Source organism: Otolemur garnettii, unplaced genomic scaffold (genome assembly GCF_000181295.1).
Source record: "Otolemur garnettii isolate 467f Iridium unplaced genomic scaffold, OtoGar3 scaffold00101, whole genome shotgun sequence".
In the NCBI taxonomy this organism is placed as follows: domain Eukaryota; kingdom Metazoa; phylum Chordata; class Mammalia; order Primates; family Galagidae; genus Otolemur; species Otolemur garnettii.
Window position 1 is genome coordinate 4,191,030 of NW_003852496.1, and position 27,058 is coordinate 4,218,087.

The 27,058-nt window shown below is 50.9% G+C and overlaps 1 protein-coding gene across 1 annotated transcript in view; it reads right to left on the bottom strand.

Moving 5' to 3' along the window:
- Positions 1–1,457: 1,457 nt before the first annotated feature.
- WNT7A (Wnt family member 7A) overlaps positions 1,458–27,058 on the bottom strand; it is a 57,093-nt gene continuing 31,492 nt past the window's right edge. Inside the window, exon 4 of the mRNA XM_003796210.2 lies at positions 1,458–1,937. Within this exon, the coding sequence (XP_003796258.1) occupies positions 1,458–1,937 (480 nt within the window). The remainder of the gene's footprint in view (positions 1,938–27,058) is intronic.

The window sequence follows — 27,058 nt, forward strand, 5'->3', positions numbered from 1 at the left end:
GAGGTACACAGGTACCGGTTCATACAGGAGCATAGCAGAGGACTTCATATATGTATAAAGGATGCCTGCTCTTGCACTTAAATAAGAAGTGGAAGAATTCTTTTTCATTAAATAAATTTATATGAGGACAAAACCTCACCTCTGGGGACAGAGGCAATGGTCAGAGGGTCCTGGTGGAGTGTGGGGGTCCCTGAGCTGGCCTCTGCCAGGTGATGACAGCCCAGTGCCGGAGATGGAGACAACACCCACCCACCACAATGGCTCATTCTGGGGCCACTACTCAGTGACCCTGCTGAACAGGCCTGAGTGTAACAGGCTGGAGCTGGGGATTTGATTTCTTTCCCAGTTAATACCGATGAGATGAGGCCTCAGCTCAGGCACCCAGGGATGGCTTTTGCCCACTTGGAAAACGGAACTCCAGAACCCAGCTATGTGAGGTCTCTGTGGGGGCTGGACCCCACTCCCAGGCCTCACCCCTCTTTAGCCCAGAGTGAGAATCAGCATTAAAAAGAAGCACAGGCCATGGATTGATACAGGCAGACTTGATATAAATAAGATGTTCATATAAAAATAGTTTCTTACAAAATATACTCTCTTATCCAGTGGCTCACTTTTCAAAAGACAGAAACTTTTGGGAGTTTATTATTATCTTTCCTCTTTCTATGTATTCCAAACTGGATTTTTCTAGTGGTGAGATTTAAACTGGGCGGGGGTGGGGGGGGGCGGCAAAAGGATGGGAAAGATATTCTGGAAAAAACACTTCCAAGTTGGGACCAGCTCAAATTTCTAAATAAGTAGCAGCAAACAGCAAAAAAATACAAATGTGTGTGTGTGTGTGTGTGTGTGTGTGTGTATGTATAAAGGATGCCTGCTCTCTCTTAAACAGGAGATGTGGCATCTCCTTAAACATCCAGTGCCTCAAGGAGGGTATTTGACAGGTAGAAATATCTGCATCACGAAAAATTATGTACAGTTCTACTCGGCTCCTAATCCTAGTGACAAAAGTCATCCCACTAGGAAAGCAAGCGGTCCACTTTGATTGCAGAAAACGGATCCCGACGAAGTGGAAGAATTCTTTTTAATTAAATAAATTAATATTATTTTTTTATCAGAATAAATTGTTAAATATTGCTAGGATGAGGCCCACAGGTCCAGAGTTCCTGCCGTGAAAGGCTCCGCTCCAGCCACGGAGGGGCCTGGGCGGTGTCTGGGGGAGGGCGGAGCAGCATTGGGTGTGGAACAGAATGGTCCAGGGCTCTGAGAGAGTGTTCCCACAGGTGCCTGCAGGAAACCCAGGAGAAGTGCCTTCCTCAGCAGAAAAGACAAGCTCAGCGTTCCTGTGGTTCCCCGCGAAGATCCAGGCAGCGACCCTGTCGGGGAGCACGTGGTTCAGAAACTGTCTGGTCCTCCCTGCTGTCTAACTCGCAGCCGGCGGGCGGGGTGCGTGCAGGCCGGGCTCACTTGCACGTGTACATCTCGGTGCGCTCGCTGCAGGTGTTACACTTGACGTAGCAGCACCAGTGGAACTTACAGTTGCACTGCCACACGCGGGCATACTGGTGGGTGTTGTAGCCGCGGCCACAGCACATGAGGTCGCAGCCGCTGGCCTGGGGGGCCGTCTTGTTGCAGGCGCGGCCCTGGGTGCCCACACTGCCGGTTACCGGGTCCTCCTCACAGTAGTTGGGGGACTTCTCGATGTACACCAGGTCTGTGTCCATGGGCTTGCGGTATGACAGCGGCTTCTTGATCTTCAGGAAGGTGGGCCGCTTGTTGCGGCTGGCGCGCACCGGCTCCACGTGAACAGCCTCGTTGTACTTGTCCTTGAGCACATAGCCCAGCTCCCGAAACTGCGGCAAGGTGGTCCAGCAAGTCTTGGTTGTGCACGAGCCGGACACACCGTGGCACTTACATTCCAGCTTCATGTTCTCCTCCAGGATCTGCAGGGGTGGGTGGGGAAGAGCACAGCACAGGTCACTGCATGGATGGCTGAGTGTGGACTCCAGCCTGGCCCACTCCCTACCCAACTTGGCTAGAAACTCAGACTTGGATTCTGATCCCTCTCTCTTCTGGCCCTTGTGCTGTGCCTTTCCCTTAGCTTGCCCTAGTTGCCTCTCAACTCCTATATGGTCCCTAAACTGGCAGTGAGACCAATCCAGCCCCCATATAGGGACATATCCAGACCACATGTAAGTTCTCTTCGGCCTACACAGGTTTAAAATCAATTTTAAACCAACATTTAAAAACAATGAGAAAGACAGACTTCCAGGTTTTGGGGGGCAAACAAGAGGCATCTGGTAACACTGGGGCGATGTTGAAAATGTTTAGTAAATGATACAGTTGGGTGCTGACCTGCTGGCATAGAAGCTGGCTCCAAAAGGCAGCGTGGACATCTCATTGTGTTCTGGCTCACTGCATTGTCACATGGCAACAATACTTACAGCTACATCAGCAGCTGCCTACTTCGCAGGTTGGCGTTTCTCAATTTGCCACAGTCCTCACTACTCCCTATTGCCTCCTTGATTGAGCTGCGGTTTCTCAGAGGTCATCTGCTTTGGGCATTTATGATACCTGCCAGGCCCTGTGGGGATCTGAGCCTGGGAACCATGCTTCTGAGTGACTCTTCCCTGGCAGCCTTCCTCATCCCCTCATGCTGGATGATATACCCCTTCTTCTGAGTTCCCAATATCTGTTGGGTTTCCATCATCCTAGTGTAAGAGGCAGCACTGTATAAAAGTAGGGAAAAAGCACATACTGATTCTGGACCTAGGATTTAAAACCTGGATCTACCATGAACCTGCTGTGTGTCCTTGGAGAGTCCACTTCAGCCCTCTGTGAAACAGCTTCCCCACATATAGAATGGGGGTAACAATAGTACCTCCTTATAATCTCACGGTGGGATCCTACACAGAAATGAGGAAAGATGAATGACTAATACACACAGGGAGAAGAAAGCATCCTTAAGAGCAATGTTAAGTCAAAGAAGTTGAGCACAAAAGAGAACACAGTTTACGATTCCACTCACATGAAGTTCAAGAATTGACAAAACTAATGGATGTTTTTTATATAAACTTTACCTACATATGTAGACAGTGGACCAGAGTTGGCCCATGAACCATATCTTGCTATTTCAGAATATCTCAGCAATGAAAGAAGGCAACATTTTACCAAACCCCTCATAGTACAGGATATTTAGTTTGTTTTCAAGATGCTTTTTAAAAAAACAAACAAACACATTTTTTCCCTCTCTTTCTCTTTCCTTCCTTCCTCCCTCCTTTTCTTCCTTTTCTTCAACTATAAGTAACATGGAAGGAAATATCTTTGGGGCTCAATTCTCTTCCGTCCTTTTTCCTTCAGCCTGATTTCATCCTAATAGACATTTATTGAGTTTCTAGCGCAGGGGTCAAACAACCCTTTCACAGGGGTCGCCTAAATATATCCTGCATATCAGATATTTACATTACAATTCATAATGGGAGCAAAATCACAGTTATGAAGTAGCAACGAAAATAATGTTATGGTTGGGGTCGCCACAACATGAGGAACTGTATTCAAGGGTCGCGGCATTAGGAAGGTTGAGAACCACTGTCCTAGTGTGTCTGGGGATGAGGGAAACCGGTGAGCACAGTTGCTGAAGCAAAGTCTGAACAGTGAAGTCCTTCACTCAGACTATCAAAATGCTTTGCTAGTTATATTTTGCCTGTGAAAGAATATATGAATGAATGAGTAACTGACGGGCATTAATTACACACACGGGGCCTGCGTGTTCATATATGGCATCTTATTTAACTGCGTGAAGTTGGTATAATTATATTTCCATTTTACGGAAAAGTTTAAACCTCTGAGGCTCGACTAAGTCTGAGAGCTGGTCTGTGAGACATTCTGAGGCAAGGGGCTTGCAGCTGCGGGGTGTGAATTAAGTGCTTGCCAGCCACTTACTTGGTATGCGACCTTGGCAATGTCCCACTCCCTCCTTGGGCCTCAGTTTCCTTAACTCTAACATAAAGTGAAGACACTTCCATCTTTCCTGATGAAAGTCAGGGTGCTGGAACACAATCAGACATTCCAAAAACCATCACTAGTTTTGCCTCTGGCCCTGGCCCGTTTGGGAAGCTGGGGATGCAGAGATATAAGATAAGTTCTCTGACCCCAAGGATGGCTTCATGTTCAGAGTCCCCCCACTCCCCAGAGCTTTGTTTCCAGGCGAGGTAACCAGGGCTTGGTCAACAGAACCACCGGGAAGGTGGGGGGCGGCACATTTCAACCTCAATACTTATAATCAGCTGGGCCAGTGATGCTGCAGGCATCTAGAATGTTCAAGAAGAGGACTGCCTGGGTTCCAGGACACAGAGCACCTCCCGCATGCCAGCACTCTCACACGACCACCTACACAGCCCCTTCAGATAGAGTGTTCCCAAAATAACACGGACGTCCCTGTTGGTGAGGGGATAGTTCCCCTGTGTTCGGCCCACCTTTGGCCTTGGCCTAAGAAGAGGGAGAAAGAACAAAGGTTCAGAGGTGTGACTGAGCACACTGTGGGCAGGATTAGGCAGGCACTTCTGAGGAACTAGGGCTTGGTTGATTGAGATTCTATCACAGCCGAGACTTAAATACAGAGATGCCTGTGGGCATTCAAAAGGGACGGTGACAATACCAAGCGCTGGAGGAAGCTGAGCACCTGGAAGGTTCATCCACTGCTGGGGTGCGGACACAGGGCAGATATGGAAACCCATTTTCCATATCTAATAAAGATACACATCTCTGACTCAGACGGTTTGCTTCTAAGATACATGTACATAGCCTAGAGAATCATTGTGTGCGCACAGGAAGCAGGTTCAAGAATGTTCACAGCAGCAATGTTCATAATAGCTTGGCATTGGGCGCCATCCGGATGACCGTCCCTGGTGAATGGATAAACGAGGGTATGTGCATTCAAAGGAGCACAATAGGGCAGTGACAATGAATAGTTACAGCAAGCTACACTAACAGGGACTAATCTCAGAAATGCAGTGTGGAGGGAAAGAAGAAAGTCATTAATGATTTCCACAGAATGATTTCATTTGTATCAAATTCAAAGGCAGGCAAAACGAGACTGCATTGTTTCGGAAGGCATCCACAGGGAGACAGTACTGGGAATAATAAAAAGAAAGAAACGAGGGTCCCAAATATCAAGACAGCATCATTCCCCGTGGGGGTGAAGGAATGTGACTGGCGTGGGTCACCTAGCGGTCTTTTGGGGTCCTGGCAATGTTCTTTTATTTGATGTGGGTAATGGTTACCTGGATTAGACTGTATAATTGCTCTTTTAAATGAAAATGGATGCCGTATATGCTTTTTTTCAAACATATTCCAATTATAAAGTTGCAGCAGGCACAGTGGCCAATTAGCAGGTGAGAGGCTGCTCAGTGTCATCAGTCATCAGGGAAACCCAAATCAAAACCACACTGAGACACTACTTTAAATTCACTAGGATGGCTAAAATAGGAAATACAGACAATAACAAGTGCTGACAAGGATATGGAAAAATAAAATCCCTCTTGCACTCCGCTGGTGGGAATGCAAAAGGGTGCAGCCACTTTGGAAACCAGTCTGGCAGTCCCTCCATGGTTATACACAGAGCTACTGTATGACCCAACAATTCTACTCTCAGATAAATGCCCAAGAAAAATGATGTATGACCACAAAATGCTTGTACATGAATCTTCATAGCAGCATTATTCATAACAGCTAAAAAATGAGGGGAAAACCCCAATGTTAATCAACTGAGTAATAGATAAGCACCATGTAGGGTACACATACGATGGAACATTATTCAGCCGTAAAAAGAGGGAGGTGCTGGCAGATGAACCCCGGAAACACCATGCTAAGTGAAAGAAGCTGGTCAAAGAAGGCCACTTAGTGAATGATCCCATTTGTAACCAATATCTATAATGGGATCTACAATGAGATCTATAAAGACGCGTAGAGATTGGCGGCAGCCTAGCGCAGAGAAGAGGGGAAATGGGGACTGCCCGCTAAAGGGTCCCAGTTTCTTTGTGAGGCGATGAAAATGTTACAAGATTGATTGTGGTGATGGTTGTACATATCTGCCAATATAGTAAAAGCTATTAAATTACATACTTTAAATGGCTGCAGTGTATGGTGTGTGCATTATACCTCAATAAAGTCGTTTTATTAAAAAAGGCAGTGAGAAGCCCCTGGAAGGCTTTAGTAGGGAAGCAGTGTGGAAGCTAGTATGTATTTCCAAGTCCATGGTCCCAAACGCTCCCATTGCAGTAGACTGGATCCTAGGTCTTGGGGGGAGGGGTCGCTGCCCCTCCTGCCCCCGGGCAGTCCCCCTTCACCATGGTAGGCCTCCCTTTTCCTCTGTGGTCACTGATAGCCTGAGGCCACGGTGGTACTGAATGGGGCCCTGATCAGGTGACATCCAGCCCACTAAGCCTGCAAACGCTGCATTTTGAGAGCCTCAGTGATCGCATTATGCCTGCATTAAGCCGGGTGTAATCACAGCTGCCCTGGCCAGGGATGGTCACCCAGATGGGCACGCAGCCCTCACCCAGAGGCAGGGGACAACAGCAGAGGAGCATGTGAGGGACAAAGCTGCATTCTTTGCATCTCCCACCCCCAACCCTCAAGGCCAGGCTGGCTACCAGCTTCTGGGCTGCCTGAGGGGCCCTTCCAGGATCTGGGTTCTGTGCTTCCGTGTCAGGCCATCTGAGGGCCTATAGGCTCTGGGATGACTCCATGGAGCTTCCCAGTGCTTGGCACACAGCAGGTGCTTAGGAAATGCCCAAAGGCGATTCACAGACAGGCTGCCTTCCGACTACTCCATAACTGGTATGTCCAGCCCTAAGCAATTACCATTGAATGTTCAGGGTCCTAGAGGCCCTGCCAGGCCTGCCAGGCATCCATCCTGCATTGCTGGGAGGACATGAAGCTGGAGGACCCGAGCAGAAAGGGTGGTGGAGGGAAGGGACAATCAGGGCTTGGGTCATTTGGAATGGAAGAATGTCACCGGGTTGTGTTTTATGTCAGTGGTGTATAATACTGCTGGGTCCAGGTTAAAGACCAGGCACATAAGACTGCTGGGGTTTGCCATTTTACCACCCCGTGATGCCAAGATTTCACAATGGAAAAGGAAAATAAATGAGAAAATAAATCTGTGAATCTGGTGTCTGGACTCAGCAGGCCCTTCCAGAGATGGCACTGGCATGAAATCAGAGGGTAGGGGGAAAGTTCTGGAAGTTACTGCCCCCTGCTCACTCCCTTCCAGGCCCCTTGAGATGACTGTATTTTCCAACCACAGGTCACAGCTCCTGCGGGGATGTCCACTCTGTAAGTCCCCCTGGATTCTGGCAGTGTTATCTCCTCACTAAGGAGTGCAGACTCCCCAGTGTGGTCAGCCCCAGGGTGCAGCGCCATCCCTGGGGCTCCTTTAACTTTGTCCTATTTTATTAGCAAACTCTCTTTTCAAAGAGCTCTTTGCAGTGCTATTCACACACTATATAATTCACCTATCTAAGTGTACAATCCAATTTGTTTTTGTATATTCACCGAATTGTGCAATCATCACTGCAATGTAATTTTTGAACATTTCCACCACTCCATACCCATTAGCAGTCCCATCCCTCTGGTCCTAGGCAGATCTGCGCTCTGTCCTTATAGACTTGCCTGTTCTAGACATTCATGGGCTCACACAATCTCTGGCTGTCTGTATGACTAGCTTCCTTCATTCAGCATGAAGTTTTCGAGGCTCATCCATGTTGTAGCATGTATCAGAATGCCCTTCCTTTTCCCGGCTGAATAATATGCCATGGCATGGACATGCCACATTTAATCCACTCATTGTTGGACATCAGTCTCCTTCTAAGCTCTGCTTAATTTCCCAGTCTGAGTGTGCCCATTGCATTTGGCCATGATCACAATGGAATCATAAGGCTCCTCCTGGCAGGGCCCAGCGCAGCCCCATCCTCCTGACTTCCAGGCCCATGTTCTTTCCGTAGCAGGTGCCTCCTCTGGAGCAGCACCCCTCTAAGGCCTCTGTGTCCTGCACCTGCCCTTCCTTATCTGGAAGGCCCATCCTTAGCCCCCTTACAACGAATGACCCAACAATTCCACTTCTGAAAATGTACCCTGTGGGGATGTTGGTGCTTATGCACAATGACAAGAGTCTCACAGAGGCATTACCTGAAATATCCAAAGGCCTAAAGAATCTAAAAATCTTCCTGTGGGTATTGGTTATATAAATTATGGCACATCTGATCTACAAGCTGGAATGTCCTACAGCTCCTGAAGAGAACAGGATGGCTCTGTGTTCACCTCCCAGGGTCAACCTGCAAGGTACATAGTTAAGGAGCAAAGCAAGGTGCAGAAAAGCATGCAGAGGGTGAACTTGTTTGTGTGAGAAATAAGACTTGTATGTGTATACTCGTAAGAGCCCAGAATATCACTGGAATGATACATGAGAGATTGCTAAGAGTGGGTGCCTCTGGGGGAGGCACCTGCTGCCCTGGGACCAGGTAGATGGATAGGAGCTTACATTTTGGGGAATTGCCTTGGACCTTTTGAATCATCTACCACATCAGAAAAAAGTCACCTCCTCCACAAAGCCTTCCCTGATTGTCAGGGTGGACAGTGACTCCCTGTTGGTTTCCATAGCTGTCCTGGGTCATTAGAGTCCTTGTCCCCTCGGCACTGTGATGACCTCCCTACATGTCAGCATCTCCTGTTTGGCCCGCAGCTTGTGTGGTGGGCACAGAGACACAGCACCCCATGTCGCCCCTCAAGGAAGGGCTTGCTCCACAGCTACTGGTCAAACCAGCCCTCAGAAAAGACAAGAGCCCTGTTGTGTAGTGTTTCCTGATCTCTGCAGGAGAAATCAAATGCTCCCATCATGGCTGATTTTAAGGTGCCAGCGATTTAACAATCAGCTGGCACATCCCCGAATACTGGCTGTCACTGACAGACAGGAGTGGGCTCTGGCACAGTCCAGGAGCATGGGTCTTCCCAGCTGCAGAGAACAGCCTGCCCTCACAGCCTACATCTGGGGACTGAGAGAGAAAAATAAAGGTCTGGCCACTGCAGCCAGAGGTAGGACATTCTGATAGGCAGGGTCAGCTTCAGAGCTCCTCACTTGCCTCTGCCCAGTCCTGCTCCTCCCCTCCCCTTCACAGGTCTCCAGTAAATAACTTGGTTCCAAAACTCCATGTCAGCCTCTGCTTCTGGAGCACCCTCGTCTGCCACACTGCCCAGGGGAGCCAGATCATTGACCTCTACACCGCCAGCCTCTAGTCAAAGAGCCTGGTATGGAAAAGGTGCTGGAGTTTGCAAGTGGAACGAGGCGCCAGTGCCTGTCCGTCCACACCTCACTTGCTCACTGACTCATTGTAGGGCAAGCACCGACTGTGCGCTATTTGGCATTGCCCCTGTGGTGGAACTCCTGGGAGCACTCACTGTGACATGAGCTGATGCTGTTCTGGTCTCTGAGCTTGCAGCCCATGCCATCTCTAAGCTTGTGGTACCAAACCGAAAGCATCCCTGGAATTAATAATCCCCCCCAATCTATCTCTAAATTGGTGAGTGTGTGAGGGGCGGAAGTGAGAGTGGGGCAAGCCTGCACCAGGTGCTGCTGCTCTGGTGTGCAGCTTAAGGATGCCTCCCCCAAGAAGGCAAGGGTGGAGCTGGAAACCAGGTGACAGAAGGCTAAGTAAGAATTGTCCTAACTTAGGGTGATGGGGAAGGGGAACAGAGACAGAGAACCTGAAGACGGAGCCAGCTTAAGGAGGAGCGTGCAGTCTGCGGCCAGGGAGATGGGCATCTGGGGAGTACATAGGTCTTTCCGAGCTACTGAAATCTGGCTGTGGTCTGCTCAGGCACCTGGGAGGATAATGTGAGTGGAGTTGTAGGGAGACTAAAACATGTGGCTGAAATTAGCCAGAAGAGGGGTAAACATCTACAATTTTTGATGTTAAAAAAATTGATTGTAAAATCACAGGATGGGAGAGACTGAGAAAGACCAAAAGCTTAGGTGACCACAAGTTCAATTGAGCTAAAAAGCTAACAGTCTGAGGCCATATTAACTAAGGCCTAATGCCCACAATAAAGGAGGGGATAGTCTTGCTATGTGATTTTAAGAACTGGGCTATGCCCCAGCGGTAGACAGAAACAGAGCATGTTTAGAAATACCTAGAAATCCCACATTGAATAAGATGCAGACGCTTAGCCTGGAGAAGGGTTTCTGGGATCTCTGGTCACTGCCCAGTCCATGGGGGAGTTACAGGGCAGTAGATTCCAGCTCCAGTGACAGGCCACCTTCTCTCACCAAACTCACCATGGCTCAAGGGGGCTGCCGGGGAGGTGATGAGCTCCTTGTCCTGGAGTGTGTATAAATAGTAGCTGGGGTCCTTAAAGGGGATTCCTATAACAGGTTGAGTGGGGCTACAACCAGGATCCTTCTCTATTCCCAAGGGTGCCTCAAACCTGTCTGGAGCTGTAGGATTTTCTGCACTGCTGGAGGGAGAAAAATCAATCTCTTTCTGACAGGTCCCCCAGGAAGTGCCAACAATGTACCAGGTGCTGCCCACAGCTCAGAATTACCCAGCCCCTCTCAGACCTGGGAGGGGCTAGTGGGTGAAACTTGGCTCCAGAAAATTCCTTGATTCATAATGCTATCAAAGATAATATCAAAGTCAGCCTCCTAGGCCTGTCCTAGGCCCTTGGGGCTGCCCAGAAGATCCGGGGCTGAACTTTTTGGAAGAAGGAAGGGATCTTGAGGGGAAGGGGCCACACAGCAATCTCTGGCTCCCACAAGGTACATGCCACACGCACTCCTGTGCTCCTGTGACCATAACTATCTGCTACCTTCCACAGCATTCTGGAACTATCTAATTTAAAAATCTGAAAGCTGTTTCCCAGTGTCAAACACCACTGCTTCCCAGCACTGCAGGAACTCTGATCCAGGAGGGGACTCCCCACCTCCCAGAGATCCATGGAAATGACTCTTGCTCCCCTTGGAACCCTCCTCCAAGAATGGTTCCCATTCATCTCTGCAGGGCCCAGCCCTTCAAGGCCCTCCATAGGTGCCACTTCTTCCCCAGAGCAGTATCGCCCTGGCCCCCTGGACCTGAGAAGGACTCTTCCAGCACCTGCCATCCTTATCTTGGTGCCTTGTTTTCTAGCAAACCTGGAGTAGCTTGGAGCTCTGCAAATGATGCCTCAGCCTTTCTCCAGCCACTGAAACTTAAGTAGCCCCACTGGTCATCACCAAAGATAAGTGAGTCAGACCAGTCAGGGCCAGTCAGAGTGAGTCCTGAGGACTCGGAGTGAACAGAAGACACAAGCTGGTGGTCATTTTCTGCCAGATGTGGACAGGAGGGACTGCAAGGGCCAGAGCTGAGGAAGGGCATCTTGTAACCATGTAGGGCTATGAATGGAGCCAACTAACACAGTGAAGCTGAGAAACAGTGAGGGGTGCATGCAACTGGCTCCTGGGAATATCATGTATAGCCTGGATCAAGCTGGACCTGAATTCATTACCCCAGGACCATTCAGTTCCAAGAACTGATGAATTCCTTTTGTTATTAAGCCAGCTTGAGTTTCTGTCCATTACAGCTTAATGTATCTTAACTAGTACAGAAATCCTTTCATCTGTGCCTTTTGTAAAGCAGATAGCAACAACCAAGTTGATGGGTTTTAAGGGCCAAATGGCATGGAGCAGGTCTGGGGAGCCAAAGACTGGTTTGCTAAAAAAGGCCTTGCAGAAGCCAGGACCTGGAGCACTGGAGATTGACACTGTCTCTGGGTTAGCTGGGCATCAGCTGCTTCCTCCCCCTTGACCCCTTCTGAGTTCGGCCAACCTGGTTCCTTCACAGAGAGCAGTCAGTTCTGGACCATTTGCACCTCAGGCACTGAGCAGTGAGCTGGCAACCAGAATCAGTCTCTCTATGGTAGCACAGTGTGACAGAAGGCAGCCTGAAGCAGGAGAGCCAGCACCAGCACCAGGGCCAGGTAGCTCAAGAACCCTGGATTAAATCCCTCTTCTGATGTTAGACGCTGGTGATGGTAGAAATAGGTGAAGTGATGGTATAGTGGCTCACACCTGTAATCCCAGCGACTAGGGAGGCTAAGGCAGGAGGACTGCTTGAGGCCAGGATTTAGAGACCAGCCTGGGTCAATAGTGAGATAAAACAAAGACAACTGGGCATGGAAGTACATGGCTATAGTCCCAGCTACTTGGAAGGCTGAGGCAAGAGGATCGCTTAAGCCCAGATGTTAGAAGTTAGTGGGATATAGACATACACATGTATATATACATATATACAGATATACACTTCAGTCTGGGCAATGTGACAAGGCACTGTCTCTTAAAAAATAAAGAAAGAAGAGAGAAATGTCTGGTTAAGGGGAACAGGGCATACTGTCTGTCTGGCTCTCTGTTCGCTCATTACAGCCTTCCTGCCTCTGACTATGGAGGCTGAAAGCATATAACATACCAGATAAAAAGAGAGACCTGAGAGTGACTTCTCACTTTCTGTCCTTGAATGTGGTGGGAGAGTGCGATTCCTGGAGCTTAGGCAGCCGTCTTGTGACCAACAGACAAGACAATCAGAGGCCGACAGGGTGACAATGGCAGAGAAGAAGGGTGAAAACAGCCTGGGCCCACAAAGGGGTTGTTAAGCCTCTGAAATAAACTATATCCAGACTTTCATAAGAAAAAGCAAATTCCTATCATCAAAGCCACTTCTGGAAGGGCATTCTGTTACCTGTAAGCAGAGATATCCTAAGTGATCTGTTCCTCACGGGAAAGTACGGGCAAGTCCTTCCTCAGAGGGAATGGGGAATGATGGGGATTAAATAGCACAGGGCCTACTGCGTGTGGGGAGCTCACAGAACGCACACCCAGACTGTGGGAGGTTTTCTCGTTCTGTTCAGGGGATGCAAAGGTAAGCCAGTGCAGGGCTGGAAGGGTGGCTTTGAGGGGTGGAAGAGGCAGTTACATGGAGTCCTGCTTCCGTCTCTCCACCACTGTGTGGCTGCAAGCAAGTCTCTTTCCTTCTCTGGGCCTCGGTTTTCCCTACCATATGATGTAGGCACTAGATAGGGACCTCTGAGAGAAAAGACAGGGACAAAGCCGGACAGGAGGGCAGGGGTGAGGAGGGAAGCAGGCTGAGGCTGACCACCTTCTTCCAGATGCTCCTGGGGTCGGAGTCAATTTCTGGATGGTGAACTGGCTGCAGAGACACGAGAAAATGCCTGTTTCCCCCAGAGGTTGTTAGGAGTGCCGGCTGAGCCCAGCCGGTCCCCCTCCCTCCGGCCCTCTCCCACACCCAGGCCCACTCACCCCAGAATCCCATCCTGTAAACACCCCCACTCCTGAGGCTTGTCTGCGCTGCCTTCTCCTGACACAGGAGCCCAGGGCACCTGTAGGAAGCCCCTGGGACAGTCAGGTCACCGTTGTTTTCCCCTGCCCCCCACCTGCTCCTGGTCCCTGCAGTGTCCTCTCCCTTACGTGCTCCCCGCAGTGTGTGTCTCCCACTCTCAGATCCCACCACCCCTCCCCAGCAGGAGGCTGGTTCCCAAACCTTCTCCAGAAAGGAGCCACATCAGCCAGGCCCCTGGAAAGGGAGGCACCATCAAGGAGACGCTCAGAAAGCAGACGGAAGGTGCACTGGGTGTGGTGGCCTCCGCTTCAGAGGGCTGATGGTTTGGTTTGCACAGGAAGTCCCAGCTGGGTTGAACTGGGAGGACTTGAGGCAGGAGATGGTCACCAAGTCCTGCTGGGTCTCCCCCACCCCACGCTTCTACATCCCTGCTGCCCACATTTCTCATCTCCAGGCACCATCCACGTAAAGCACGTGCCTCCTCCTGTATGTCTGACACAGCCCTGTGTCACTCCATCCATGGGGTCCTTGCCCTCCAGCTTCCAGTCAGGTCCACCAATGTAAGATCCCACAAGGATGGCAAGAGGAGAGAGTCCGGGAAGTGCGTTCCTGGACTCCCTGCCTGTGGCCCAGGTGATGAGTGTGACTGTCTCCTTCCATTGTAACCACAGCGTCTGTCAAGTGACAGCCATGCACTCCCCACTAATGCTGTTCCTCCGGCCTCCAGATAGTCAGACCCCGGCTGGGACACTGGGTAAATGAGACACCTCTTAGAGCCTCAGTTTTGTCTGCGCATTAAATGCTCCCAGTGGAATACACCCAGAGCTCGCAGTATCAGGATTATATACAAGGACGAGGGAGCCTCTCAGGCAATGCGGCTGCTGTGACTGTCATTGATCAATTACTGAAGGCGCTGCCTGGAATTTTGTGTTCATTAGGTCCGGAGTCGGGACACTTTCTCAGCATGGGGCTCAGCACTGGCTCCCTATCCATGCTGCTGCATCATGACTCCTCATGTGCACACCTGTCCCTTCCACAAGTCTGTGAGTGCCGTGAGGGCAGAAGCCCTGCCCACCCCTGATAAAAGCCGCTGACCCTGAGTGAGCTTAACGAGTAATCTGCACAGCAACCTCCTAAGGTGCATTTGCCGTCATCACCACTATTTTATAGGTGAGGGGACTGGGGTCCCAAGCTCACAGTGTCAGCTGTGGTCACACAGATAGCAAGTATTAGGACTGGTGTTTGAGAGTTCCATGATGAGGTGGAACCAAAGGAAGGTGGGTGGGATGGGATGGCCTTGCCCCTCAGGCTGGTCAACTGGGCTGGTCTGTGTGGTGGCCACTATTGTCTGACACTTAGACCCTCCTTCAGGACCCAGCACTCACTGCCCAGCGGTGGGAGGTGCTTGGGTTCCTCCCTTGAGGGAGCTGCCTCACTAGTCGTGCCCCTATCCGGGCTAGCCCCCAGCCGGTGACTGGTAGAGGTCAGGTACCATCTCCCTGCCTCTACTGGGCTAATGCTCCAGATTTCTCATGGGGCCAGGTGAAGTCTCTGCTGCTGCTATGGCATCACAGGCCAGCTCCCCTCTGAGCCAGGGCTGCCCTCCTCCCCTTCTTCCAGGTGTCTCTCCGTGAGCCCTGCCCAGGACGCCTCCTGCTTGCTGAGTTCCATGTCAGGGTGTCTTTCCTGAACGTGAACTAGAACAGAGTGGAGCCTGGTGGGCAGGCAACCTGGGACCCTCCCTGGGGCCTTCTCTTTCTTCTCACCCTCTTCTTCCTGCTCCTCCTCCGCCACCCCCCGCCCGCCCCCTGTCGATCCATCACAGCAGAGAGCTGCCCTTGGTTTGGCTGCAGCTGTATTCCTTTGGGCAACTCAGATGAAAGAGGGGGAAAAAATAGCTTCTTTTTTTTCTGTAAACATTTGGAGTATTTTCTCTTTGGTGCATTCTTCAAGTCATACTAGATGCTCTGACTGCAAGCAAATATTCCTGTCTGACTGAGCTGTGCATGGAGGAGAAGCTGCATTCCACAGGACAGGGCCAGGGCCATGCAGGTGGGGTAGCCCTGACCCCGTAGGAAAAGGACCTTCAGCCCACACCAGAGGGAGCTTTCCTGGTCGAGGCCAGGCCTCTCTGAAGTTGGGCGTTTGTCACGTCATGGCTGCTCCCTACTGTCCGGGGGTTAAAATCCAGATTCCTTAGCCAGCTCTTGAGGCCCTCTAGGGACTGGACAAACAGCCCTTCACCCCAGACTCTTTCCAGGACCCAAGTGTCCCCCCGCACAACTGCATGGCCAGAGCAGGCACACATGCCAGCATGTGCACACACACACTCTTTCTCTCTCTCACACTCACACACACTCTTACACATGCACACACTCTTTCTCACACTCACACACACTCTTTCTCTCACACACTCACTCTATCGCACATATTCTCACTCTCACACATACTCTTTCTCACACACGCACATGCACACTCACACACACTCACGCATACTTTCTCACACACATACACACTCACGCACGCACAATCACACACATTCTCACACACATCCACTCTCTCTCACACACACACTCTCATTCTCACACACACACACTCACACACATTGTCTCACACACACACACATTCCCCACACACTCTTGCATGCACACTCACACACACCTTTACTCTCACACACACAGTGTCTCATATTCTCACACTCTCACACACTCTCTTACACTCACTCTCACACAGTTTCACACACACTCATACACACTCACACATTTCTCACACATCCTCATGCATGCACACTCACACACTCACACACTCTCACTCTCACACACTTTCTCTCTCACACACACAGTGTCTCGTATTCTCACACTGTCTCACGCTCTTACACACACTCTCATGAATGGAAACTCTCACACAGACACACTTGCACACAGTCTCACACTCACACATGCTCTCACACATGCACACTCACACACTCTCATACACACACAATCTCACACACACTCTCACACACATTCCTCTCACACACTCTCATGCATGCACTCATACACTCTCACACACACTCTCCTGTCTCACACACACTCACACACACACACTCTCCTGTCTCACACACACATATTCTCTCACACACTCACACACTCTCTCATGCACACTCTTACACATACACACACACTCTCTCTCTCTCACACACACACTTGCCCCCACACAGCATGAGGGGTGGGGAGGCTGATGGGAGGGCCATGGAGCTGCTTGACCCACGTGTCCCTCTCAGCTCTGGCTTTGGCATCCACCCACTCATTTATTCACTCATTCTCCTCTCCACCCTGTTAATTTAATCCCTGCCCTGGGCCAGACCCTGAGGCTGGTGGCCAGGTAGGCACAAACAGGCTAGTCCCCTGTTCCCTGGGAGCTTACACTCTGGAGGGGGAAGTGGCTGCACAGCCAACTGTGACACCTGCACCAGGCTGACCCCACCTCCACTGATGGTGGCTCTAAAGGAAAGCACAAACCTGCATCACCTGTGTCACAGCCCCCAGCGGATTCCCTCCCATGACCCAACTGGAAAATAGCTTTAAAACAATCAGAAAAATCCAAATCAGACAGGGGTTACACAGCAGTGAGCAGTTACTCATTTTGCTTGGGGTGATAATGGTACCGTGGTTTTTAAAGGTCCTTCTTGATTAGAGATACAAGTGAAGAATGTGTGGGTGAAATAGCACGATGTCTGGGACTTGCCCTAAACCATCCCTGATGTGAGGACGGGGGTGGGGAGATGGCGATGTTGAGCACTTGGGCCAGAGGCTGGGTGGATGAAGCTGGGGGTTGGGTGAACGGGGCTCATTATATTCTCCCTCTCCAGCTGCCCCCCACCCCTTGTTCACACTCTTGCTTCAGGGCCTTTGCACCTCCCATTCTCCTTCCTTCCTGCCTTCTTTCAAATATCTCCTTGCCACCGACACTTTCCAGGACCCCTGCCCAGCCCTCCCCACGCCTGCCCTGGTTTGTTTTGCTCCCTGAGTGTAGGGGTTATCTGACATAGCACACATTCTGTGAGCTGGGTTTATTGTGTCTCCCACTAGAATGTAGGAGCCCAAGGGCAGGGACCTGGTCCATCCACTGCTGTGTGCCCAGCACCTAGACCAGTGCCGGGAGCTAGCTGGTGCGGCCGATACCTGCTGAAGGGATGACTGAGGGCAGCAGCAAAGGAACCCGAGTAGAACAAGGAGGCGAGGACTGAGGCTGAGGCAAGGACGGGACACTGAGGAGAAGCACTGAGGAGAGGCGGAGGGGACACAGGCAAAGGTCGAGTGCAGAAGGGAGCAGGAAGAGGCCAGGAAACTGGAGCAGGGCATAGGCCAGGCTGGAGGACCAGTGGGGGCTGTGTCCTGAAGGTTCTCATTGGGGAAAGAGGGGTGTGTGTCCAGGGCATGTGAGAAGCCTGGCTGTCTGCACTGAAGACGGACCAGAGCCTGAGCAGACGCAGGAAAACCTAAGGGAAGGCTCAGTCAGGCAGAGCTGGAGGGAGGCGCAGGGAAGCATACAGAAACCAGGCGCTGCCCAGCCAGCTCACAGGGGAAGGGCCATGTTCAGCCCTTTGGTGGTGCATCAGCTGTGAACTGCCCTACTGACCAGGGCCGAGCCAACATCCACAGCACCTGCTGACCTGCATGGCTGTGGCCAGACCCATAGAGGCATAGGGCCAGGGGGCCTGGAACATGCTGGCCCCTGCTACCCAGCTGGGATCTTCCAGGGCCAGCCCTGAAGATGGTAGATTTCAAGGACAGGTGGGCCCTCGCCACAGGGATGACACAGCTGTCAGACCAGACACACATCCACACAAAAACCTGTCTGTGAGTGTTCATAGCAGCATTATTCATAAAAACCCAAAGGTGAAACAACTCGCATGTCCATCATGGATGTCTGGACAGAGGCCATGTGGTTCATCCCCACAGTGGAGTAGTGTTCAGCCACAGACACGAGAGCAGTGCGGTCCTGTGCTGGGGCTCGGATGGACCTTGGAAACATCCTGCTGAGTGAAAGAGGCCGGACACGGAGGCCACACCCTGTAGGATCCCACTTACAGGAAAAATCTAGAATAGGCAAATCCACAGAGCCAGAAAGATTAGCAGCTTCCAGGGAATGGGGGAAACAAAGAAGGGGAGTGACTAACAGGGACAGGGTTTCTTCTTGGGGTGCTGAAAAGTCTTGAAATCTATTGTGGCAATGGTTGCACAACTCTGAATATTAAACATCACTGAATTGTATACTGAATAAAAGTGCTATTAAACAAGTGTCCCTAGGAATTTGGGCCCACTGGGCCGACTGGCCTCACCTGCTCCTGCAGTGGCCTGAGGGTCTCAGCCCTGCCTGCCCAGATACCCCGTAGTCAGCATCTGTTCCTATCTCCCAGGCTCACTTCCCAGCTGCCCGCAGAATCAGGGCTTTGAGAAGCTGCAGTTACCAGGCCTCCTCCCCAAAGGTTAGGGTTTCCCTGGTCTGGGCTCTAGTGTGTGGCCAGGGGTCATCTGTGGGTGATCCTAGCATGTGGCTGGGGTGGAAAGCCCTAGTAATATCCTCCATCCACTCTGTTCTTCCAGAACCACCCAGTGGGACTTCTCCAATGCCAGGGTCTATGCTGGGTGCTGGCAAAGTGAAGGTAATCCCATGAGGTCTCTGTTGTTAAGAAACACCCAGGTAGTCAGGAAGACAACCAGGTCAATACGACTTCCTACAGAAGATTAGGCCAAAATAAGGGCTGGTTATGTACTGTCACTGGGGTGAGAAAGCAGTGCTCTCCTGAGATTAGAGTAGATGGCCTGTGGGTTTTGAAGGATGAAGAGGAGTTCACCCCTGGAAAAGCAAAGCAAGGGTATCACCCTGTCCCAGTATTGTTTGGGCAAAAGGCCTGGGACTGGAACACGAAAAGGAGCAGGCAGTGGAGCAGGAGAGAAGTTTGGTGCAGCAGTGACAGGGCTAGGTAGGAAAGGAAGGCAAGCTGGGACCTGACGGGGGCACTGGATGGACTTGCCAGGGGACTGTGAGCACTGCGGGCTGGGGGCCTTGCTCCTCCTGCCTGGAGCCTACACTACAGGGCACTAATGGGGATGCCTTTGGGAGCCAGTTATCTGAAGCCAGTTGGCAGCCTCTGATGAAAACACCCAGCTCTGTCCTGTCCCCTGGGGCCCTAGAGCACCCACTTCCTCTCAGCCCTGCCACAGACTCTCTGGAAACACTCATTCCTGGACTATGCCAAGGCTGTTCCAGCCCCAGGACCCCTGCAACTGCTGTTCCCTCTGCCTGTGAAAGCCTTTCTCCAGTTCCAGCTACAGCTCAGCAGCTCAAAGCAACCTGGGGCTACCTCTGCACGGGCCCTCCCATATCACTGTTTTATGTCCTCCAGCCACTGGGGGACTTTTGGAAGATTGGCTTGCCTCTCTCCTCCCTGCCTGCTGGCAGCTCCAGGAAGGCAGAAATCTTGTCAGTCTTGTTCACAGGCCTCTGGAACAGACCTGTCTCTTAGATGTTCAGCAAGCATTTGCCAACTGAATGAATGAGTGAGTGAACGAATGAACGAGCCCTTGCTCAGGAGCCTAGCTGGCCATCCCAACACAGTGGGCTCTCACAGAGGAGGTCAGAGGCCTAGTTCACAGAAGAGCCAGGCTGAAACACCCAGGGAGGGGCTTTGGAGAAGGGACACAGGTGGGATGTTTCCAGGCATGAAGTAAGCACCCCAGAGCTGGGTCATGCCTGGCTGAACACCCTCTTTGCCTTGACCATGCCCGGCTACACGGCTCAGACCCCAGCAAGGCCCCATCAGGGTGGCCAGCTACCACAAAAACCCTAGAACCTCCAATTCTAGGACAGGAGCTCCCTGAGACATGAGGGAGAGCTCTGACCTCTTCCCCCTTTGTATTGGTGTCCAGACTGCAGAAGCTGGCGGCCTGGAGGTTGGGCTGGCCTAGCCTGAGGTTCCAAGTTGTCCCACAAGCAGCCCCGGGATATATGTGCAAGGACACCTGAGATATTCTTTCACCGGTTTCGGTGGCGTAGAGGTTTTTCAAGCCAGCAAATTGGAGAAAACACCCGGGTTATCTCTACTCCTTTGTAGTTTCTACCCCTCTCCCCGTGGCTGAGGTGGTGGTGGACGGAGGCGTGGTTGAGGAATATCAGAGTCCTTTGTGCTCTGAGCTGCAAGGAGCTGCCGCAGGAGCTGAGACCCCAGTTCGGAGGGACTTGGGTTTTGCCCCAGCTGTGCCGCTTCTGATGCCCACCCTCCTGCGCAGCCCTGAGACTTTCTTAGCACTATTTAGTCCTGCCAGCGTATCTGCAGGAGCTGGAGTGGGCCTGGAAGGGCCTCTGAAGCCACGTCACACCAAAGGGTCCACAGCCTTTTACGCAGAGGGAGAAGAGGTTTCAGAGTCCTAACTTCAAGTCCCACCTCTGCCACCTCCCAGCTGGGTCACCCTGAGGATATCATTTAAAGTTTCTGAGCCAAATTCTACAATAAGAAAAGCAGAGATTAAGAACAACCACAGAAAGCCTCTTAGGCTGCTGTGGGGGCTGTCTGAGGCAGAAGATGTGAGGTACTTGACTCACAGAAAATGCCAAGTGGTTGGGTGAGACTGGGTCTCCCTAGTTAGTCCTGCGGTCAATTCCCAGCTCAGATTATGCAGCTATGATGTGGACTTCCCACCAAGTAGTGAGCTCCCTATCACCAGAGGTATTCAAGCCAGATTTAGATCTGTGCCCTCCAACCTGGGAGCCACCAGCCACATGAGCACTTGCAGTGTCACTAGTTTGAAATGCAATGCACTATAAGTATAAAACAAATGCCAGACTTCAAGGACTTACTGTAGGAAAAAAGATAAAATGTCTCAGTACTTTATACTGATTACATATTGAAATGATACTATTTGGGATAAATTAGACTAAATAAAATATCTTATTAAATTTAATGTCCACCCCTTTTTAGATTTTTGATGTGGCAACTAGGAAAAGTTATAGTACAGGTGTGGCTGGTATGATATTTCAATTGGATAGTGCTGGTCCACACCCTTGCTGCTCAGAGTATGGCTCCTGGACTGGCAGCATCCATGTCACCTGGGAACTGATTGGAAATGTGGAATCCCATATGTGGAATGGGAAGTTGCCTCGTTAACGTTTGAGAAGGCCTGAGGAGCCCTAGGCTGGAAGTCTGAGGGAGCCCCATCTTCAGGTAGAGAGGGTGGGAATACCTGCGGAAGCCCAGCTCAGATGGCATGGAATATTAAGTAACTGATGGCTTTGTCCCTCAGTCACACTCTCAGGCTGGGGTGTCCTTTAAACCCAACTCTCTCCCCAGGAAGCACAAATGTACTTTAAACAGCCTCAAACCAGTGGGGCTGGTGGGGGTATGCATCTAAGGAGAAGAGGGGAGCGTTGAAGGATTAGGCCGTCCTGGGAGTGAGCACTGTCACCAATGCACCCACCACCGAAGCCCCAAACTTTTCAGGGCTGGGAAATAATCTCAGAAAACAACTGGACAATAGCTGTGTGTTTTATAAAGAAACAAAACCCCAGAACTGAAACTTACCGACTTTCCCCCTCCCCAAATTCCTCCTTCTATTTCTCTCTGAAAACTTGGCCAGCAAGCACTAAATGGCACTAAATATAGAAATGGTGAGCAAGAGAATCACTCAGAGGTGCCACACGTTGCCCAGGGCCTGTTTTATGGTTGAGTTGTAAACCATTGAGAGCCGGGAGCTGTAATTAAAATGCTGACAGCCTCCCAACTGTGAAGCAGGCAGGAGGAAGCAGGGCTGGGAACCCATGGAGGGGGTGCAGGGCTGTGCCTTTCCCAGCGCAGATCAGCCCAGGTTCAACGTCCTCCGCGGGCTCCAGGACACAGCCAAACCCAAATGCCTCCCCTTGCAGGGCACTCCCCACTGCCCAACACACCTGTCTGTGACCTCATCTCCTCCCTGAGCCACACTGGCCTCTTTGCCTCCGGGCTCTTGATCTAACCGTTCCTTCTGACTCAAACATAATTCCTCAGATGGCTTACTTCCTCACTTCCTGTTCTAAACTCGCCTTCTCGGAGAAGGCTGTCCTGAACACCCAAAGTAAAATGCCTCCTCCTGCCATCTCTGCCTTGTCTTCTTGATTTTTTTTATCATAGCATTTATTACTCTATGACAATTGATTCCATATACATTCTATTTTATGTTTGTCTTCTACCTCCCCCCACCCCGAATGTCAGCTCTATAAAGGCAGGTACCATGTCTAATCCCAGAGCCTAAGACGGTACCAGACACATAAGTAGGTGCTTAATAAATATTTGTTGAATGAATGAATGCATGGATTTCAAACCCTTTCTTTCAGCTAGTCTGATGATCTCACTGGGAAAATGTCCAACTTTCAGGCAATGACCTCAGCTTTTCACCCATCCATTCACCCCAACCGTCCTTCCAAAGGCATCCATCCATTTATCCATCCATTCATCCATCCATCCAACTGGCCAAGCATCCATCCAAACAGCTGCTAAGACCTGTTCATCTAACCATCAATCTATCCATCCGTTCATCTCTCTACCTTTACAACCATGCATTCAACCATCCTTCCAAATACTATCTGTCTCTGCTCCCAATGTCTTTCCACCCTCCCCTCCCCCACACATCCACCCATCCAAGCCAGTCCCCTGCAAGATCTCCTATTCTGGGGCTCACAGTCTCCTGTAGCCTCTGCTACCAGATCTGAATCCAGTTCATGCCGTAATATTTATGTGCAGTAATCCTCTCTTCTCATCAGAATGTAAGCCCCTCACCAGTAGAAACTGTGTCTTATTGATTTCTGATTTCCACGCCTAAGACAGAGCTGACATGCAGTAGCTCTCAGCAGATGTCTGCTGAGTGGACACACTTTCCCTTTTCCCTTAGTTACCTGCTCAGCATTTCCCACTAGCCTACCATGATGCTATTTTTTAGTTATCTGTGGGTCTCCAAAATTTTGCACCTAAAACAAAGAAGACACCTTGTTAATATTAATGGATGCATGACTAAATGGCAGGGCTCTACTTTGCTGTGTGACCTTGGGCTAGTCACTGATCCTCTCTGTGCCTCAGTTTTCTCATTTGTAAAAGGGAGATAATAATAGTGCTTACTTCACTGGGTTCTTACGAGCATTTTATGAATGAATATATATGAAATACTTAGAATAGTGCCTAGAGTAAGACAAAAGCTATATACGTGTTTTAAAAGAAAACACTTATTCACTGCTAGCCCACTGGAACAGAGTTAAAAAGGTGGGAAGGAGCTCCCGTCTGAGCCAGTGCTGTTCCCGCAGGAGGCCTGCAGCGAGCACTCTAACTTTCCTCAGCCACATTGGGATGATTTGGCAAACTACCAATATTATGTCAGGTGGCCATGAGTACTACATAGAAAAATAAAACACGGGAGGCAACAGGAAGGGGGAGACAGATGGGAGGGCAGTTTCAAATAGGGTGGTCAGGAAAGGCCTCTTTAAGAGGTGAGGTTTGAGCACAGATTCGAGGAGGTGAGGGTGAATGTCTGCCTGGAGAGCGTCCAGGCAGAGGGATCAGCCCGTGCAAAGGCCCTGAGCCAGAGACGCCTGTGTGTGTGAGGACACAGTGTGGATGGGACAGAGTGAGAGAAGGGACAGGAGAAAGAGGTGAGGTCAGAGGGGCATAGGGGCCCAGGTCATGCAGGGCCATGTTGGCCTCTGTGAAAACTTGGGGAGATGGGAGCCACGGTGAGGTTATGAGCAGAGGGGAACAAGAGTGAACTTACATTTGAAAAGACTGCAAGGGGCCAAGTGTAGAGTCTGCTGCACAGCTGCAGGGAAAGGATGCTGGTGGGAGGACGTGGGTCAGAGGCGGCTAAGGTAAGAGTGTAGGGCTTAGGCCTCAGGTAAGAGTGTGGGGCTGAGACCATGGGGCTGTGGGTACAGGCTAGTGTGAGGGGCAGAGGCCGGATAGATGCTATAGGCAGAACTGACATTGGATGTGGGGTATGAAAGAAGGTTTTGACCTACACAACTGGAAGGATAAAGCTGCAATTTACTGCTCTAGGGGAGGGAGATGAAGGCAGGTGCAGATTGGGAGATTGGGAGTTGAGTTTGGGCCAGGTGAGTTTCATGGGCCCATGACACCCTGAAGTAGGAAGGTGAAGGAAGCAGGTTCGGGCAGGAGACTGGACTTTATAGACACTTTAAAGGTCCTGGGACGTGATGTGTACTTGGGTACGCATGGCATGGGGCTGGAAAGGACAAGGGCAGGGTCCTCTTTGGGGTGGCTGCTCAGATGTGACTAAGAGACCCAGATAGACATCAGCTGTCTCAGAGAGAGGAGAATCAGTGTGGTCCCCTGTGACCCTCCCTATTCAGTGAAGTAACAAATTTCAATGACCACCTGGACAGCTATGTCTCCAAGTCCTTCTGACATGCTATGTGGCTGGTACATGAAAAAAATAGAGCTTTAGAGCTAGAATGATCCTTGGGACTAGAATGGAGGAATTAAAACTTGAATGTGGCTTTAAAATCACTGCTACTAAGAATTACAATAATTTGTGAGATCACCGCTGTTCTCCCAGCACGTGCCATGTTTGAGAACACAGGACCGAGCTCTCTCTGGTAATTATCTTGTTTAGGCTGCACAGCAGCTCTGAGGAGCACCACGTTCTCGTTGCCTTTTTTTCCGGTGAGGAAACTGAGGATCAGAGAGGGGTGACTGCCCAAGGTCACACAGCAAATAATTGCACAGTCAGGATATGTAATAAAGGTCCTCCTGTGTCCATGACATTCCCATTTCCCACTGTGGTCTGGGCCAGAGTTGCTGACCTGCCTGCTGTCCAGCCCAGGGGAGAGTGTTGGCTTCACACAAGCCCAAGCCCAGCTGGTTGGGGTCTGCCCCATCCCTGCCAAGACTTGGAGAGGCCCTGAGGGCACAAGGGCCCTAAGACTTCTCAGCTCTTCTGCCCAGGAGCCTGGATGCTGCTCAAGTCCCTGCCTGTACCTCAGCTGCCCACCTGCCAAATGGTGTTAACAGGACCCCCAAGGATGTCGGGCAAATTAAACGGATTAACTTCTGGAGAGCAGAGGAGAGACTGCCTGGGCCAGAGCAGGAGTAAGTGCTCACCACTGTGGACGGTGCTGACTAGCTGCTCTCTTGTGCATACTGAAAGGGAAGGGATAATTTAAAGCAGCCCCTTTGTCAGGCAAGAAGTCCTTTCAAGGGACATAACTGCACCTGGATTTCTCCTCAAAGGACACTTACGTGTTCAGGATTAGGGAAAGTCAGCTCCTGGTGTCAGTTCTTCCTGGCAGATCACCTGTCCAACTGTACCCCTCCCTCCAGGATACTCTGTCCTCCTCTCTGTGCCCTTCCCCCATCACAGGGCTCCCCTCCCCAGTCATCCTGGCAGATTTGATAACACCCAGCAGTCCCAGTCCTCCTCCTGAGGACAAAGGAGGCAATTGTCCGTGGTGGGCGCCTTTTGACTTGGTCTCACCATGATGTAACTGAGCCCTTGACTTTGCCTCGCTTGAGGCCTTGCCACACTGCCCCCTCCCCAGCTCAGGTGGGTTTCACACAAGCCCCTGGCAGCAGGGCCAGCAGCCACACTAGCAATTCCCTCCAAGAGAAATCAGATGGCCAGTATGTGAGACCTGCTTGGGCTGGCCTGAGGCCAGGGAGGAGGCGGACCGGCCTGCACTACTGCTGAGACCTTTGCCGGTCTCTTAATGAGAATGCCAAGGTCTGAGTCCTCACTCTGTGGCCACCACCCTAGGCCAGCACTGTCCACCAGACCTTTCTGCCACCACAGACTGGCCACCATGGGAATGAGGAGCTGAGGAGCCACATGTGGCTATGGAGCACTAGAAATGTGGACTGCAGAACTGAATTTTTAATCTTGTTTGTAATTCATTTAAATTTAAGTAGCCACATGTGGCTTGTGGTGACCACATTGGACAGCACCACCGTAAGCACTTTAAATTCATTTGACAGTGAAACCCTCACAATACTCTATGAAGCTATTATTGCCTGTGTTTTAAAGATGGAGAAACTGAGGCACAGACTTTTATTCCCAAGATCACACAGCCCAGGAAGCAGCAGAGGCAGAAGCAAGCTCCAGAGTTCCTTTCAAGTGGCCCTGCTCTGCCCAAGTATATGGGAAGGTGCATGCCTGTGAAGAGAAGGTAGAGAGGACAGGGACTTCCATCCCACTGCCTGCCCTGCTCTCATGGCTGGTTCTACACATCAGCCTTGCATTTCTGCTAGTCTATGTTGCCTAGAATATGCTAGGATCTGAGCTGGGTTCTGAGAGATACCAAGGTGACTCTCATGACTGCCTGGAAGGATGAGGAGGATTCTGCAGGGGTAGAGGGTCTGGCTTTACCCTCTTCAGGCTGAGAAGCCCAGAAACTCCGTCACAGCAGAAGGTGAGCTGGGCATGGTGGTCCACACCTGCAATCCCAGCACTTTGGGAGGCTGAGGCGGGATTACCATCTGAGCCCAGGAGTTGGAGGTTGCAGTGAGCTATGATGACATCACTGTAGTCTAGCCTGGGCAGCAGAACAAAACTGTTGCAAAAAATCCTCAAAAAATTGCAATGTTCCCCAGATCTCCACACCAAGTATGAGTATTAATGGGAATGCCGTGTCTGGGTGTCTCCTCACCCCCCACGGCAGCCTAGGGC